This window comes from Lepisosteus oculatus, chromosome 20 (genome assembly GCF_040954835.1).
Source record: "Lepisosteus oculatus isolate fLepOcu1 chromosome 20, fLepOcu1.hap2, whole genome shotgun sequence".
Lineage (NCBI taxonomy): Eukaryota > Metazoa > Chordata > Actinopteri > Semionotiformes > Lepisosteidae > Lepisosteus > Lepisosteus oculatus.
The window spans coordinates 12,833,037-12,851,625 of NC_090715.1; the positions used below are offsets into that span (position 1 = coordinate 12,833,037).

At 44.3% G+C, this 18,589-nt stretch overlaps 2 protein-coding genes across 4 annotated transcripts; both read right to left on the reverse strand.

Annotated features, from left to right (window-relative positions):
- Positions 1-615: 615 nt before the first annotated feature.
- Positions 616-9,373, reverse strand: LOC107079999 (uncharacterized). The gene is made up of 7 exons (XM_069181222.1): positions 9,126-9,373; positions 7,580-7,797; positions 6,550-6,648; positions 5,587-5,688; positions 5,044-5,154; positions 3,466-3,613; positions 616-3,053 (listed from the first exon to the last, which is right to left on the reverse strand). The coding sequence occupies exons 1-7, from the start codon at positions 9,271-9,273 to the stop codon at positions 1,360-1,362; spliced, it is 2,520 nt and encodes an 839-aa protein (XP_069037323.1). The 5' UTR covers positions 9,274-9,373; the 3' UTR covers positions 616-1,359.
- A 1,147-nt stretch (positions 9,374-10,520) lies between these two features.
- klhl36 (kelch-like family member 36) lies at positions 10,521-17,404 on the reverse strand. Of its 3 annotated transcripts, none has more exons than XM_006641288.3 (5): positions 17,054-17,404; positions 15,347-15,428; positions 13,111-14,184; positions 12,536-12,693; positions 10,521-11,814 (listed from the first exon to the last, which is right to left on the reverse strand). In XM_006641288.3, the coding sequence occupies exons 2-5, from the start codon at positions 15,404-15,406 to the stop codon at positions 11,265-11,267; spliced, it is 1,842 nt and encodes a 613-aa protein (XP_006641351.1). In that variant the 5' UTR covers positions 15,407-15,428; positions 17,054-17,404; the 3' UTR covers positions 10,521-11,264. The 3 variants fall into 3 exon arrangements, with proteins under 3 accessions (XP_006641351.1, XP_015223608.1, XP_015223604.1); XM_015368122.2 differs by having other exon boundaries at positions 15,361-15,431; XM_015368118.2 differs by having other exon boundaries at positions 15,347-15,431.
- Between the last annotated feature and the right edge of the window lie 1,185 nt (positions 17,405-18,589).

Consider the following 18,589-nt stretch of genomic DNA (forward strand, 5'->3'; position numbering starts at 1 on the left):
AAAGGTTAACGCCGGCAAATCTTGCTTTGTCTTTGGTGGATGTTCAGTGCATTACAGGAGGTCATACGTTATGTCACAGGGCAGCAACGTTTACATGAAACGAGTATTACGCAGTACATCTACAGGCGTCTATACCATTCACAAACATCAGAACTGGTGACCTCGTTTCAGACACAGAATGCTGACTCCACATGGAATAAAAACAGGCTTTCCTTATTTACCCTGTATGAATAAAGATATAACTGCAACTTGTCTTCACTCTTAAGGAATACTTTTATTAAAAGTAGATGTGAATAAACCTATCATATTACAAAGGCTGAAGTTAGCAAATATTTCCACAAAAAAATATCTAGTCCTGTCAGATGACAGATGATGCTACCTTTAAAGTCAAAGAGTCAGGACATGAAAGGAAATCCAAAATAAAGTTGGAAAAACATCTATGTTTTAGAAATACGCACGGTCTCTAACAAGAACAACAATAATTCTATTACCACGTACTTCAAAATACTTGAAATCTGAACACCCCTTTAATCAGGTGAACTGTAAATGGGTAAAAATAACGGAATTGCATGATGGGGAGGATGTACAGTACAGTCACAGCATCCAAAACATGACTTAAGCAAAAGAGGTATTTTATTTGGTTGGGGACAATGTTTTTCCAAGGAAAGATAAAACTTTTTACTCTTCTAGCGACTTGTTAAGCTGCCATTTACTTGTGCTTTCTGTTAGGACAAATCCTACTGGCAGCAGTGTCAAAGGCTCCCTGCTATCAACAGAAAATTCGCCACAGGCTTGTGTGACTGGACAGTACAAGCCTGTAGCCTGGAGCTCAAGAATTAGATCCAATTTTGTTCAATAGATGGTTTAAACAAACATTTAAGTCAATAAATGACATTAAAAAGCTTATGAATAACAGCACATACGACAGCACAACAAACGATCTAGCCACTGGATGACAATGTAGTTTTGCTTTAAAGGGGCTCATTTTTAGAAACAGGTAAAAAGGACAATAACTTTAATATAGCTAAATAAATTATTTATGTACATGGACCATAAATAAAAAACACACACCTAAATATATTTACAATGTACAACAACTGCAATTCAATGTTCCCTGAATCTAACTTCTTGACACTGTTGAAGGTTTTGGTGTCTTACAACATCCTAGAGACTGCTGTACAAAATATTCATAGAAAGCAAAACAAACCTGAGTAAAAAAAAATAAAGAGTGGTGTACAGAAAAGTCCATTAACAAGAAATAAACCAAATGTTAAATGCCAGTAACTCCTGGAAGTACTGTTTTTCTGTATTCCTATATTGAAGTTAGCTCCTGCGATATTATGGGGGAACAAACTGACATCATTCTGATTCATCAGAAAGGTTTTTCTTCCTCTTGTTGTTGGTTCTGTGACACCTGGTGCTCCTCTTCCTCTTGAATGGTACATAATCGGAGTCATTGATGTCCGTTTCAGAGGACTCATTAGGGGAACTCAGAAAGCTCGTCCAAGAGTCTTGACTCCACAGAGCCTGAACTCCATTTACCTTTGTATCTTGCTGTCTGTGAAGGGTTTGCTGTGGTTGTGTTTTGTGGTTAGCCCTTAGCCTAGTGCTTCTCCTCAGTGGAGAACCTCCTGGGAAAGCCTGACTACATTGAGACCGCACGTCCTCAGAGAACTTCCTGACTTTTCTGTGACTCTCCTCCTCCTCCTCCTCCTCCTCGGAGCTGGACATGTGTAAGGACTGGTCTGCAGTTGAAAACCCAAGCTTGTTCACCTTCAGCTTAGTCAACAAGACGACGGGCTGCAGTCTGACTGGAGTCTGCCACAGTGATACGTGACTCTCGACAGATGACCTTACCCCACTGTAGACCTGACCCTTCCTGTCACAGCCTTCCTCCTCCTTCCCACTCACCTTACAGCTGGAGATGAGGTTTGGAATGTCCCGTTTGACCCCATCCGTACCACTGCACTGCTTCCATAACTGTGGATCCAGCTCTGGTGCTGTAGCAAATACCTCTGTACTGTTGTTCAGCCTGAGCAAGGGGTGTTGGTTTTCTATAACCACCTGGTCTCCGGGATTGTTTGTCTTTGCTGTGCTTTCCTGTAGTTGGTTTGATTTTGTTCTCTTGCTACACACTTCCTCTTGCATGTTCCTGATGGACGCAGAACAGTCCTCAGCTGATAAAGATTCCTTAGTTTCACTTTCCTTGGATGTCAATCTAAGATCGGTATATTCACACGCTTTATTTAACTGGCTCAGTTGCTGAGACTGTAAGGGATCTGGAGGAGACTGTGTCTCTTCTAACTCTTCGGAGGTGGAGTCCATCTGTAGAGCACAAAATACCGGGGCTCCCTGGTTGGCAGCTAAGATACCTGTAGGAGATTGTGGACTCTGCAATTTTCTTGTTTCTGTCTCTCTTTGCTCAAGGACTGAGTCTTCCTCATCCCTGTCTTGTCCGACATTCACCAGAAAACAAGTTTTAAGATCCCCAAGGCAAATCAGCTCCACAGAATTACTGTTCTCACTGGTCATCGATGTAGTGTCTTGTTCTGGTTTGTTGGCCTTGGAAGTCCCATCACCACCCTTTTCAGTACAGTCTGGAGTCTCTTCAGTTTCATAAACTCCTGCCTCTTTGAAATCTAGCTCAAACCTCTCCAGTTTAAGAGGAGGTATGACTTCTGGCTCCATATTTGTTTCTGATGAAGATGCCTGGATTTTATCCTCCAGCACTCTGTGCTCCGGTGGAGTTGGATCCCCTGTTTTGGAGAGATCCCTGCAGGGCTCAAGATTAAACCTCTGACAGGTGCACTGATCCGGAGGCCCTGTTGTGTCTGGCTCTGACCTCTCAAAAGCTGGCTGTGCATCCTGGTCCTTGTCTGGGTTGGGCTGCGGGCCGAAGCTGAAATCTATCTCATTGCTGTTGTAGAACTGCTCCTGGTTCACTGCTTCCAGTTCGATTTCAGCATTCCTATCATGACCTGAAGTCGCGTTTCCCTCACAGAGAGCTGCTCTCAGATCTGGTTCCTGTTTGCTGCTGTGATTAGGAAAGGACTCTGAAGGGAAAAGAAAAACATTAATTAAATTAAACCTTAATATTCTAACAAGAACTGCAGGCAGGGTTGACCAAACATACAGTATATGATCCTTCCATTATAATAAAGCCACTTATTTCTGGTAACCCAAAGTGTTATTAAAATACACATTTTAATTTCTGGGCATATATGCTTTAACATTTTAAACTTATACCACTTCTTGTACTCCATCCACCCCATACAGCTAAAATAGCAATTCTGACCTCACTGTCCCAATACTTATGGAGAGTACTGTACACAGTTACATTTCTGTATGCTTCACATTTTATAAGTCCACACTGCGCAGCTTGCCATACAGGTGTTGGAATAAGCCTGAAACACCACACATGCAAGATCAAGGCTGGTCATGGACACTGTGAAACGGGCAGGGCACCTGGATCCTGGGCAGAGCTTGGCTGGGCTGTGCACTGCAGCAGCTTCTGTAGGACATGCGGGAGGCAGTGAGGCTCTGTGTCCAGGAGATCTGCCAGCAGGCTCTCTCCCTCGGTCAGGCTGGAGGAACGGCCCCTCAAGGTCAGGAGCTATGGAGCAAAAAGAACCGGGCACATTCTAACATACTCCACCTCTGAAGCTGTAGGAATATTTGTTCAGATTTGCTCATGAGCTTGACTTAATTACTGGCACACAAAAACTGAAATTTGCATGATTACATTCCTGGAATGTTTGCCTCCAGATTAATTTGACACCCTCTTTTTCCAAATAAGTGAATATTATGATGTTTTAAAAGGTTAGATGTATCTTTGGGGATGCTCTATAACAAAAAACACAACAATAAGCTGTTGGACTCTATGTTCAATTAATTCACCGGGCTTGCAATTTTTCAGGCCCTGAAATGTCACTAATAGACCTTTGCAGAAGGAAGAAAAATGCTCTTTCTTGGGAATGTGATACTGAATAATCCCCCCCATCAGTGATCATCAATTAACCAACTAGGTTAAGAGATCAGCTGCCATGAATACTGACAGATAGTGCTCCTCCTGGACCAGGGCTGTGTAGTGGTACAGACCTCCGAACGACAGGAGCTGGCAAATGTTAAAAAGACTGCGGTATCTGGCAAAAGCTACTGCAGAATACATGGGCCGCAGGCAGCCATGTCCGAGGGCTGATAAAAGCTGAAACAGCTGAGCACTGGAGGAAGGAGGAGTTGGGAGGGAAGCTGGCAACAGCTCTGTTTTTGCACAAACACCGCAGGTAGGACATGCAGAATACAATATATTTTGGCTGCATGGAAACCACTGAGAGTGAACAGACTTCAGTCTCACTGCAGCATCCTCAGTGCGTGCAGGGAGTTCTTCCAGACAGCTGCTATCAGCAGGACGTCTTTTCCACGAGTACATAATGCAAAACAGCATTTCATGGTTATACTTGTTCACAACAAGTGGTAACTTCTATGTAATGCCTCTTGGGTATTTTGCAGATCAGACATGCTTCTAAACTAACGAGATACGCTGCCCCCTGCTGCACTGTTTTGAAGGAGCAACTAAATTGCAGCAGACATATGATCTCCTGAATTCTACAGAAACGTGTATTAGCCCATTATTAAACAAGGCTGTAATGAACGGGAGTCCTGTTAAGGGTGCAATCCCATAATCCTGTATTCTTCCATGTGCTTCTAGGATGGGCTCTGGATTTCTCCAGCCCTGCCCAGGAATCAGCAGCTTTCTGATGGACAGATGTGATTCAAACCAGGGAATTGTAGAATCTGACATACTGTACAACAGTCGAAGACAGCTCCCAAGACCTAAAATTAATCCCAAAATAAACCTGCAGAAATATGACTATTAATGAAATAATATATATTTCACATTAGCTCCAAAACAGCAAATAAATGGTCTTTTACATCACAAAATATAACAATTAACATGAGTCTTTCTCATAAAATACTTTGGATGACTTTGTATTAAGCATTTTTAAATCGAGAATCAGCATTTTCGCAGAAAATGAAATGTACCTTATCGATCTTGGTCCAAGATAATCCACTTTCAAGCCTTTTGAGATATTCCCACAATAACTTCTCTACAGCAGCTACGAACAGCTCGCCGTACTCATCTTCCAGCTCTTCCTAAAACAAAGAGGTGACGTTCTCGGAATTCAAACATTTCCCCTGCGTACAAAACAAATGTTTCTACATACATACACATTTCATCCACCCTTTTTTAATCTGCTTTCTCCAGTACAGGGTCGTGGGGGGGAACTGGTGCCTTTCCCAGCAAGCAACAGGTGCAAGGGCACACGCAGACAATCACACAGTTACTCAATCAATTTGTCTTGGAATTGTGGCCGGAAACTGAAGCACCTGGAAAAAACCCACACAAAAACGGAGGGAACATACACACTCCACGCAGAAAGCACCCCAGGAATCGAACCCAGGGCTCCAGAGATGCAAGACAGCTATGTCGAACACTGTGCCCCCATGGTGCCCAAAAGCAGTTTTTTATCAAAGGAGATCTCACAGTCCGTGGAGTTACATGTGGCCTGGTTACACCCTGCTTACCTCAATGTACCTCCTGCGATAGCCTTCGTTGTGAATCATTCTCAGAACCAGCCTTCGAAAGTGATGGTAGCACTGCTCTATTTTCTGAATATCTCTTCTTGTCTGGGAAGAAATAAAAAATAATAAAAGGACTTTGCCGTACTTACTACACTTGTGTACAACTCTGAACTGGGAAATGGAAAGTGCACAGAGATAGAAGAGTAAAGGGGAAACTTGAACCTGGGGATTACTGAAATAACATCCCTCGTTTAGGATTTGCATTAGGTTCAATGTTATTATTATCAGATCAGTTGGAGTTAATGTAGTGATTTGGTATTAACTGTACCCACAATACTGTTCTAAAAAGTGCAGATAAGACTACATTTGCATTAAAACTGGCATAATAATACTGGAAAAATACTGTTACTTTACTTCTGATTTAAGGGGCAAGCTAACCCTTCCCTGACACTCACTGAAACAAAAAACTTCCTAGTTCTGGGTTTGCTTTAGGTTAAATATCAAAATGACCACAAGCAGTAACTTTTTAGGTGGTGTTGTAGTTGTGATATAAAGAGAACTACTGAGTTTTGAATATAGTTTGGGATTCAGCTAAACTATGTATTTTAAATGTTATGTGGAGAAATGGATGAACACAATACTATCTGCAACTGCAATATTGATCTACAAAAAAAGTGAAGACATGAATAAGGCATTGTTAAGAGCCTAATTAAAGCTATGGAAATTGTGTGACATTGATGTTTCTGGATTTCTAATTTAATGGGAAAGCTGTCCCTAACCTGAGGCTCACTGAAACAAAAAACCTTTCTAGATCAGAGTTTGCACTGAGATATCCCAAAGGTAATCACCGCTGCTCTCAAATGTCCTTGTCAAACTCTTCTTGTTCAAACATCTAAAACCAATCTAACCACTGCCAATGGGTGGAAAGTCCTGGTGGGGACAGAGGGCTGCGGTGAACATACTCACAGATTTATACTGCTGAGCTCCATTGACAGGGAAATACTCGTTCAGTTTTTTCAAGATCTTCAGGAGAGGCTGATTGCTCTCAAACATATGCAGCACAATCTTTGAAAGGAAACAGAGAAGGAAGACACGTGACATGGAAAGATGAAACAAATGATAAAGCAACTATTAACACAAATAATCCTTCCTCCAGCCATAAATCCATCTTTTAAATGTCAAAAGAATTTCTTAAATTCTGCAGGAAACTGGGCTTGCTTTAGTATTATTTAGCACATCCTGAGCCAAAGGCCTCTGTGTGTGCATCTGATCATTACTGTGACCGATCATGGCAGGGGCCTCATTGAAAAGCATCTGTAACCAACAGGAAGGTTCTGCAACAACTCTTCTTGCAAATCAGTTTTGGTCCAACTACAACTCTCACCCTCAAGGCTCGACAGGTTGGTTTTGACTTATCCGTCACGTATTTTCTGATTTCACATAAGACATGCAGTCTGACTGGAGTTCTAACCCAGACTGCCTCTGAAGGTTTGCAAGGCTTGGAGTAAAAGACTGGCAGCTCAGTGAGTGAGACTCCTCATGGTCTGCTGGGAGATAAGGACTGAAGGATTGAAGCACAGCCAGGCCACTCTCTAGGTTGCTAAGCAACAGCACTTGGAATGCTCTGGGCAAAAACAGAGTTCATGGAGGACTTAAGGTGGTCTTGCAGAGGGAATCTGTTATTTTGGCCGGTTTATACTAGTTCCATCTCATTGAATTTCTTCTGCAAGCATCTCCAATTATTTATATATTATCATGCTGGTAAATGCACAAGTATTAAAGTTCTGCAAACCTAACTAACAAAAACATTTGCAACAACATCTTTGTGAGCTTTGTATACAGCGTTCTAACACTTTGTTTGTAAACACGGTGTGTCTGAGATCACTCTTTACACAACGTACAGGGGGGGCGATGGACTCCTGGGGCTGTAATAAATCCAACTCCACTCTGCTGTCTCTGTGCGGCACCGTGCCTTCAACTCAATGGGCTAACCTACCTTGGCTTTCAGTCCGATGGAAATTTTGATGTAATGCCTGAAGTGAACCAGGTGTGGAATTTGCTGGTAGATCAAATCCAGGAAGCCTATTATCCTGTCATAATGTAGAGTGTCTCTGTTCTTCATCACAGACCACAAGGCTGCTGCAGTAACACGGACAGAGAGAGTGCTGTCCATTGAAAGCTCTTCGACATTCACCCCGGAGCAGCCTGGCAGAACTGAGAAATTAAAAAAATAAAATGTGTATATACAGACAATAAACAACCCAGATCCTGACTGTGGTGACAATGGTCATGTCTTCAGCATGCCTGACACTGCCCAACCCCGAAAACTGCTCTGAAATGCACTCACATTGTACACATCATCTGAAATATGAAGAAACAAACCTGAATTTACCAAGGTCTTTATATCATAATTCTGTATTTCTTCTCCTATATCCATTACTAGAAAGCTACTTATTCATTGCAAAGCTCTGTACAATCTAGACTTGATCCCTGAAGTAGTGTACAGGGACTGACTGCATCCTTGATGGAACAACACTCCATCTCAGGGCAAGCACTCGCACACCATAGTGTTTGAGATGCCAATGAACCTTGTCAGCATACCTTTGAAACTGGAGCAGGCAGAGAAACGCATGGCGAACATGCAAACTCCATACAGAATGTGCCAAAGGTCACGATCAGAGCTGTGTATGTTGCTGCACCTTGGTGACATCGTCCAGGACAATAACACTGAGCCACAAACTACCAACTACAACTGCGTCAGGAGAGGGGGGTATCAGACTTTCCACATGGTCCTGAGGTGGCAAAGCACAGCATATAGGTCCCTGTGGGCTCCAGGTCCGTGAAAAAGACTCGACTTTTCCATTACACTGTATTAGACGAGTTTCAAGGCGGAAAACAAGCTTAACCAGGTTTGGAGATTACATGGAAAAGTGATGTGTACCTTGATCCCTGTTGTTGGTTATACGTGTAGTTTGCGAAAATATACTGTCAAGCTTCTGTTTTGGTCTAGGGATGAAGTTTACATGTTTTAGACGATGATGGTGTCGGTAATAACACGTTTTGCGGAACAGATACAACACAAATTTATCACCAGTGACGCACCCAGACCTTTTTTTAAAAGACTGGACGTTAACAAGCGGTGACAGAAATAAACGTTCCAGCAAAACCGGAACATCAATTACAACTCAGGTCTACGTGGAAAAGAACATTTACTTTAAAATTAGTCGTTGTTTTTTTTCTCGAAGGCATAGCCATAATGATGGTTAACTTGCAGCTGAGCTTAAAACAGTTCTATGAAATTCCTGAATGATTAATTATCGTTAAATTGCAATATATTAAAGCACCAACACATTTCGGTAGAAAAAAACAATGCAATGAGACACAATCTTCAATAAAGGTATTTCAATTAAGATATTAAGAATCATTCGTAATAAAGCATTTCGTATTTTTAACAACATTTAAAATAACCTACACTTTGCACACAAGTGCACCCTGCTGTAATAAACCAAAAAAGAAGTATTAGCGAAAAGTCATTAGTGTACCTTTAACGACATCTAGTAGCTTGTGAGCACAAACGTACTCCAAGATCCAACTGTTTAGATCGGGGACGAGCTGGGCGCATCTTTGCTCTGCAATACCGGGGCCGGTGGCAGTTGAAAATCCCACTTCAGTGCTGGAAACCCCTGGCATGTTCAGGCAACACACTTTCCTTTCGGAAGACCCAGCTCACATGGTGTGGATCATATGACTACGTTTTGAGAAATCAGTCGTTTCCGTCAGACATGATGAGAGAGTGAAAATCGAGGCTAATTTATTCCCAACATAGCCTACAGCCCCTGAGTAAACAAATATAATGTGTCCTGTAAATGTTATTTGTACAGTAAAGCAGTAAAAGATAATAAATCTTTAAATACTCATATTTTCACGCACGTCATGGGTGGTAGGAACTATACAAGAGGAACTAAAGTTCAGTGTCTCTGTTTCCCCTTAGTGACTAGTAGTGGTGCGCATTACTTGATGGTTTGTGTATCGATATATGTGTGTTTAGCCAGCTTTATTGAGTTTTAAATAATGTTTCTCAAGGCAGACCCGCATTTGTCCTTCTCGGTAGCGGCATTATTCGTGTCTGCATTGAAATACATGCAATGTGGATGCGTTACTGTCTCTTAACGCATACGGCCTCGCTGGAAGCAGTTGGAAACGTACTGTAGTTGAACTTGCAGAGTGGAGTAGGCTAGTTAGCAGGTGGATTACAGGTTTTATGAAAGATCTGCTGCGTTTCTGTCTGTAGTTGCAAAACCGTATAAGCTCCAAAAAACTCTAGAGATATGTATGCAATCGTTACGTTAAGGATAACCTGTAGCGAAAAATGTTCAAGGGCATAGCCCATAGCTCAGAGATCTCAAACTCGAGTTCCGTAGTGCCTGTTAGTCCCGTTTTGTACTAGCCACAAAATTGGTCTAATTAACGGCAATACATTTTAACCGTCCTCCGAGGTGATTTGCAAAATTTGTACATTTAATGAAGTGAATGTCTTGTGCAAATCAACTGTAGAAGACTTTGAAAAGTCCTATATCCCGTATGTCTTATTTAGAGAAAAATCAGTTGAACTGTTTAATTGACTACTGGGGTTGAAAGAAAATGCAGACACAAGGCCCTCAGGGAAATGAGTCAGAGACCCCTGCTAAAGACTGGAAAGAGAGGTGGGTCATTGGTCACACATTGGAGGAGGTTGTCTGCACTTGTGGGCAAATTCGGGTTTATAACCGTTAATGATTCTGAATTGGAAAATGTGATGATGCTTGTGACCAGCATCCCACCTTGTGCCTGCTGCTTGCTACGATAGGCACCAGCTCCCCTGTGGCCCCTTATGTGATCAAGCCGCCAGAAAGTGAATGGATGATGCTTGCACCCAATACAAGAAACACACAGGGGTGTCACAAAAAACAGAAGTGCTTTAATGTGTATATCTGGTGCATTTAGAAAAAACCTTCTTATGTGAGTTCTGAATACTGATTAAACCTCTGCGACTCTTTAATGGTTTTGGAATTATATGATGTGGACTGGGATAACTTCTAGTTTAGTTAAAGTCCATTAAATCTACAAAGTTAGAGATGAAATTATTGGCATCCCCCGCTTAAATTCCGGGTGACTCTTTAATGCTGTTATGTAGAATGAACCAGTGTTCAGCAAACAGTGAAAAGCCACGACAAATTGGTATCGATAAAGAAGCAATATTTCTGAAATGAAATTAATTGTAGAACTACAGTTCCCGGTGAATGATTAAAATACCGTTGTCTGCATCTCTATATCTGCGATGAGGGATCGAATGTTAAAACTCTGCTACCGAAGCCATAAATATACCTTCAACTAGTTAGCATCCTTTGAACTGAAAAAAAAAAGCAAAAATGGGCTAAAAACAGTGTAGTCTCCCGGATCATCAGTCCTCCTGATAGACCCAGAGTTCTTACAGACTCCTCTTCCTGAGAGCAGGGCTGGTATTTTCACAAAGCTGTCTTCCCTCTGCAGTTTAGGAAATATTTTCACCAAGCAGAAAACTAGTCTGGCAATACTGCAAAACGCGCTTTGTATAAAAATAGCCCCCCCAGTCCGTGTCTTGTACTTGATGGATTTCCGTGGTGACCTACACACCCACAGGTCCAGTGCCTGGTTCCCTGCAGTCACCGGCTGCGCACCTGGTGACCTTTGACCTTCTTCTTCTTCTCGGGGCTCCGGGGCTTCACTGCGCACACGCAGGCCGAGACCCCGGCAATGCACTTGGGCAGGTCTGGCCCCCTGCTCCACTTCTTCCGCTCCAGGTCGTACACTTGCACCACTTTAGAAAACACCATGTTCTCCCAGCTGTAACCCCCCAGGATGTAGATCTGGGCCCCCAAAACCGCCACCCCTGACTCGCTGTTGGCCTGGAAGAGGGGCGCCACTCGAGTCCACTGGTTGCACTGGGGGCTGAAGCACTCGACGCTCAGGATGTCGAAGCGCTCCATGGTGTCCACGTGGTCATCGCTGCCCCCGATGGCGTAGAGGTGGTCCTGCAGGGTGCACATGCTGTGCCAGCCCCTGGCCGTGATCATGGGCCGCCTCTCCTCCCACGCGTCGGCCCGGTGGTCGTAGCACAGCAGGTTCCGCCGGTACGGCCCGATCTGGTAGTCGTGACCCCCGGAGATGTAGGTGAACTCCTTGTAGGTGGTGCCAGCGTGGCCGTAGGTGAACCTGAAGCACAAAAAGGAGAAACGGGAAATACAAAACGTGCAGTTTTGATGCGCGGGCGTGCGGACTGGTACCGGGTGGTGTCTGTGTAAAACTAATTCTGTAACGAATACGTTTTGTGAGGCAAGCAAATAAATCAGAGTTACAATAATTACACTTAATTCCGCTACTTGTAAACTCTTCACACTATTTCTACAGATAGATGTTATTTGGGCGGGGAGGGATTAGAAGCTGTAAAGCAGTATCCCAAACCCCTGATTTAAATTTAACACAGAGGGTTGGTGCTTTTCATTTCACTCGAGTTCTTATTTGTGGAAATGACATTGCCCAGATCAAAAGACCCACTTTTACTCGAGAACTCCTGTACTAAGTCTGCCCCTGCAACATATCGGAAAGTGACTCATGGCCTAAATTGGGTGTGCCATTGTAAAAGGGGTATTAAAGAGACCGACAGTATTTGCTGGACTACAGCTCTCAAGGATGGGAGCTGAAGACTCCTGATGTGGTATACAGGGAGAGCTGGGTCGTGGTTTACTTTTGCTGCTGCTTAGGCAAAGCGATTTCCCACATAGCTTTGTTAAAATGACAAGAGCACATTCATTGAATTCGATTCCTTCTGACTCGGCTTTTGATGTGCCAGCCTAAAAATAAAATCTGGACTTGAAAAAAAGACCTTGTACTTTTTTCAAAAAAGCCAATCTTAAATGAAAAGTGTGACCATCACCTGGGCAGACCAGCCACGTAGGACCAGGTGTCCTTCAGGGGGCTGTAGACCTCCACTGAAGACAGGGCCCCGTTTTCGTTGCGCCCCCCCACTGCGATCAGCTTGTCCGCGATGCAGCCCAGGTAGAAATCCACACGCCGCTGGTTCATCGAGGCACCCTGAAGGCAAAGCTCAAGACATCACCATTACCAGATCGACGACGCAGACAGGAAACACTGCACAACAACACACACAAAGACGTCAGCAATGTGGTTTATGAGAAGACTTCAAACCCTGAGTCTAGCAATATATTCTCCTTCTACGTATATCTTAATGATCTTATGAAGGAAACTTTCACATTGGCCTAAAAGAACAATTCACTCAGGGGAATTTTCTTAAAAGTGGAGTCTCCCGATTTCAGCCTGGAGACCAATAGTTTGGAAACAAGCTTGACAGGCTTTTTAGGAAGGGACCTCAACACCCCAGTTCACTGCGTAAATATTGGAAAGCCCACTTTTCGTTATGGGACTTCACATACCAACATTCACACAGCACTGGGGAAATGTTCGGCTAATGCCCCGGGATTGTTACAATACCTTGATCCACTGGTTACGCCGGGGGTCGTATCGGTACAAAAGATTGGAGGCGGCGTCTCCCCCGTTGTCCCGGGACGAGCTGCCCCCGGCCACGAAGATGAAGCCGCCCATCACCGTGACTCCGTGGTGGCTTCTCCGGGCGGGGAGCTGGGTCTCTGTGAGCCAGCAGCCCTGGGCGGGGTCCAGGAAGCAGACATCATCGCTCAGGTCCTCCCCCCGCTCCGACACCTCGCCTCCCACGAACAGCAGCCGCTCCCCCTGCACCCGCAGAGCCGAGCGCTGGTTCTGCAGCACGGGCTGGGCCATCAGCTGGCTGTGGTAGCTCAGGGCCTCCTCCATCAGGGCTTCGCAGTTGGCCTCCTTGGGGAGGAGGGACAGCATGGCTGGCTTGACCTGGGTCTGGAGGTCACCCCGGGGGATGAGGGGGAAGTGGATGTTGGAGAGGACCTGCCTGGCGTCCGATTCCCTCTCGGGGCTCTGCGTGAGCCACTGCAGGGCAGCCTGGAGGAGGTTGTGCTCGCAATCATGCTGTACCAGGCTGTTGCCTAGGTAGGAGCACAGCTTCTGCATCCTGATGTTCTGCAGGAAATCCGGGGTGAAGGAAAGAGTGCCGAAGTTCTGGAGGATGAAACTGTCAATGAAGGAGTCCAGCCTGTCCAGACTGTAGATGAAGGCCAGCTCTTGGAGGTACAGGTAGTTCTCCTCACTCACCTCGTTCTCCAGGTACTGGCAGCAGAAGTCCACCACCCTCCACACTTGCAGCAGGTGGGCGGTCTCCAGGACATAGTCGATGTTACCACCATCCAGCGGCAGCTCGCTGCTGTAGAGGAAGTCCACCACTGCCTTCAGCCCAATGTAGGAGGCCCCCACCAGCTCCACTTCTAGCTGCCTGGCCTCCCTCATGCCGATGGTGAACATGGAGTTGAAATAGTCGCTGGAGACCGCCAGGACGTTGCGGTGGGCCGGAACGCGCTGCTCGTCCGCCAGCAGGACCACGTCGCAGAAGAGACCCTTCTGGCGCTGCTCGTTCAGGCCCTGCAGCACCGAGCCCGCATTCTCTGGCCAGCGGTACACCTGCAAGTAGACATTCATCTCTAGGCTGTTTCCTGGGAATAACAGCGATCATCCACCATCCTTTATCTAACCACTTCGTCCGATCCACGGTCATGGCGGAGTCGGAGCCTGTCCCTGCAAGTATCCCTCCTGGTTTTAAACTGAGCTAGGACAAGACCGGCAGACTCATTGGTCTTAAACGACAAAGGCAGGGAAACAATGATGTAGATTATTATGATTTAAGAGAAGAGAAAAATGGTCGTTTTTCATTCTGTTTGACTCTGTATTTAAGGCAAGCTAACAGCGTTAAGCAACACATCATACACAGACTACCATTTCCTCAAATTTGTGCGTGCCATTTTCAGAACCGTATCACTCTTAGCGGTTTTTAAGTCATTTTGAGTCATTGTGTTTTATTTAAACCAGACATCATCTGCTTATCTTTTGACTGCAAAGTGTGTTGAGATATCTTGATCTAAATGGTGTGAAATAAAATTGTGAAACTGAAATAATAATTAGTTCTCACCAGATGAAGTACATAAGAGACGATATGTGCCCTTTAATTTTAACACACTTCTAACAAACATCCAATAAGAGAACCAGTAATCAGTTTTCATTAAACAATTTCTTAACTAAGATAATCTCCTTGTTTTTATTCTGACACCCTTGACAAATAAAAATTCCAATCAGGGTAGGTGGGCCAAATGACCTCCTCTAATTTGTAACCTTTTTGATTTATTAAATGATAAACAGATGGAGTTTATTTGTTAAATACATCAGGAAGGGCACTGAACTGTATTAAATTGTGAAAATATCCCCAAGAGCCCAGGTCATGGTGTAAATCAGAACTTTCTAATGTCTATATATGTCTCTCAATGTTTTACTATACCCAGCAAACACATTCTGGGGAAGAGACTCCTGACGCCTCTACTTTTATGGTCAGGCAATGAGGTGGGAACACTTCCACGCAGGGATAAATCCAAGGGAGGACAATTTAGAGTAGCCCACCTTAAGGAAGTGAGAGGAAACTCCACACTCGAGCAGCCCCTTGCTGGAATCAACTCCCAAGACCCCAACGCTGCGAGGCAGCAGTGCTTTACTGATTACTCCTTGTTAAATCGACACACACAGAGAGAATGACGACGGGGAAACAAGGGTCTTCCTTCAGCTGGAAGGACCGTACCTTGGACGACTCACTGATTCGGTGAGGCCGGGACACTCGGTTCTGTCTTCCCCCCTCCATCGCTCTCAGGCACTCAAAACATCTGCTGGGGGCAGAGAAAGAAATAATGTGGAGATCTCTTTCACTCAAGACACAATGCTGACCACACTGTGCCGGCTCATTACCATGCGAGGTTCCTGTTTCGCCCTCTCCAGTACTGGAACTGCACTAGTTTGTACGGGACAGGCTGGCCACCCTTCCTTTACCAGATTCGGTTCTAGAGCAACGCATCATTAAACTCTCAGTCAGCTGTCAAGGACACACTTGTCTTTCTCAGCAGCTATGTCATGGGTTGACGCTGAGCAGTCATTCCATCAAGACTCACATCCCTCTAGAGCAGAGGAGCTCAATCTGACCCGAGGGCCCCTTATTAAAAGCCCTCGCAAGAACACTAGAGCTGTTTCAGATATTAATGATCATGTACAGTATTCAAAGCAGGACCTCTGAAGAGCACACTGAGTGAGCAGACCGAGTGTTGATTTTACACCCAACAAGCTTTCCTTTGAATAGCTGCCCTTTGACTCTGGGGACACCCAGGAAATTCAGAGGAGACTGATGGAGCCCCTTAGGGCTTTATTTCCCTGAGGTAAGTAGCTCACTGTGTATATAAATCATATGCTGTATATGTGTTTATTTGCGTGACTTGTCTTCACTTCCTGGAGAACTGGACACGTGCTCACAGCTATTGTCTCACTAAATGACGGGGTCATTAGCTGATATAAAACTCGATTCTGCTCATCTCCAGCTGCAGGCATCAAACCCCTTAAAACATTTAAACTGGATCGACAGAAGATAAACTGGGAAAAGTGACAATGCGGATTAGATCAACTTTTAACAAAAATCAGCCATAAGTATTACAGTTAATCATTAACGCTCTAATTGCTCTCTATCTTTAGAAAACCATTTTATTTTGGACTGTGCTGTTTTATTATTAAACGAGTAAATTCCTAGCGAAATTGCTCACATCGTGATAACAGGCTACAATGAAAAAGCAGTCCTAAAGTTCAAAGCATTCTGCATGTCCACCGTTTCTTTTCAGTAGACTAAATCGCGTATCTGAAATTAAAATAAAAGATATTAACCAAAAAATGCTACAGTATGCAGCTGGCATTCGTAATTCAGGTGTCGCTCTGTCCGTAGCAAAAACGTATTGCCAGAGGGTCGATTTATTTCTGCTGATCACAGCAGAACACAGAGAAGATTCGGGTTTGCACTACGGAGCGCTAATTAACAGAAGCGTTAACTCGTCTCCCTTACAGCTTTCAGGCGTACTGTACTGTAACGTGATGTCATCCTGTCAGGTAATGACACGCTGGCCCTTTATTTTCTGTACTAACTACGTCTTTTAAGTTTAAAGGGCTCACACATCTGCAATTGTGCTCTTTCGAAAACGATTATCACGCAACGAAAAGTATTGCAGTGCAGCCTATTAAGCCCACACTCAGATTTCAAACGACGAGTATGAGCTTCATTTGAAAGGACGACCTCTTCCATACACAGACATGTTTCAACAGAAACATTTGTTATCCATATTACTAATATTTCTGAAGTGCATTATGACATCCACATCTTTTTGTGAACAATCATACTCTTAGCTTGGCACTTCCTCATTCATGAATACAGTACTCATCACCTGACAGTACAAACAGACAGTATCGGATTCATTACCAGTTCTCGCTTTCTATGCATTTCGTTAAGTTGCTACATTGGATCGCTCCCAAACAGCAGTGCTGGGGTATTTGCCCATTTCTGTCCCGCAGCCATGATCTCATCCAGGAAGTCCGGTCTTGATTGACATGCACTCCCACAAATGGGAGAGGTCGCTCTGGCGCCGGGACGCGGTGGCTGCGGATGCTTCACTGTGCGATTCCACCGTGCACCACACGATGGCGCACTTGCCCCTTAACTCTTACAGCGCCGTAACTTGCTCTTCACCTTGACGTCGTCGTTAATACAGTAGTAGTTCAGTTCAGACAGCATCTTGTACCTCCAGCAACCTTATTTACTGTATCTCTTGCAGTAAATGCCCAGCCATCTACATTGGAGAAACAGGAAGGAGACTCGGAGACCGCTTCAGAGAACACGTCAGGGCTGTGAAGATTAATGATCTCTCCAAGCCCATCGTTTCTCATTTCACCTCTGACAGCCACGACCACTCTAAGCTCTCCGTTTGTGTTCTCAAAGACGGTTTTCCTAACTCATACATCAGAAAGACCACCGAGACCATAATTATTCTGCTGCTTGGATCACACATTCTCCCTTCTCTTAACAACAGACTACTGTTCTTTTAAATTTTCTCCATTCATTGGAAGTTTCATTTCACACCTCTCTACACCCATTCTGACTTCACACCTCTTGATTGGCCTCTCTTTCTGTCCCCTGCTCCCGCCTCTCACTCCTCCTCCCTCCCAGCCTTTGTTCTCCCGCTACTTTACCTTTGCCTACTGCCCTGTCTCTCTCACACCTGAAGAATGCTCCACGGCCGAAACGTTGTGTTCTCCTTCTTCTTTTTTTCAGCAAGGATAAACCTATTACTTGTTCCTTTGCATTAATACAGTAGTTCAAGTAGGGAGCTGCATCAGCATGCGTAGGCTGCAAGGGAACAAGGTTTATTACTGCTGGAAAGAGAAGAAAAGAAACACAACGTTTCAGGAAGAAGGCTCTACAGCCGAAACGTTCTGTTTCTTTTCTTCTCTTTTCAGCATGGAGTAATCCTTGTCATTAGTAAAGATCATCGAAGGTAATACCTGGGATTTTATTCAACTCTAAACAATGCCATTTGTATCCTCACCATCCTTACAATAAATCGTTGAAGTTCTAATTCATAGAACCTCTCATTTGCCTATTGTAATTTAACAGTGTTAACCGTTTTATTGTCTTTTCATGATCACAAGGATGTAATGATCTTGCGGTAGAGTGTGCTATTTGCATATCAGTTGATTACCCAGTGCTTTGTTTTATAACCTCAGTGATGTGTATGTAGGTTTTCCCAGAGGGTATTCCTAGCACATCCATTGGGAAACGAGATGACAATATCCCAGTGCTGAGGCCAAAGCACATATAATTTGACCAGAAAGCTGTCAAGCTCAGCTCCAGAGTTTCATTCACCGAGAAGTGATGTAGCACAGTTTTGCTATGGTGGTATTTTGGACTGGGCTGAGATCTCCTTTTCCTCTGTAGGAAAGTATCTTCCACAGATTCGAA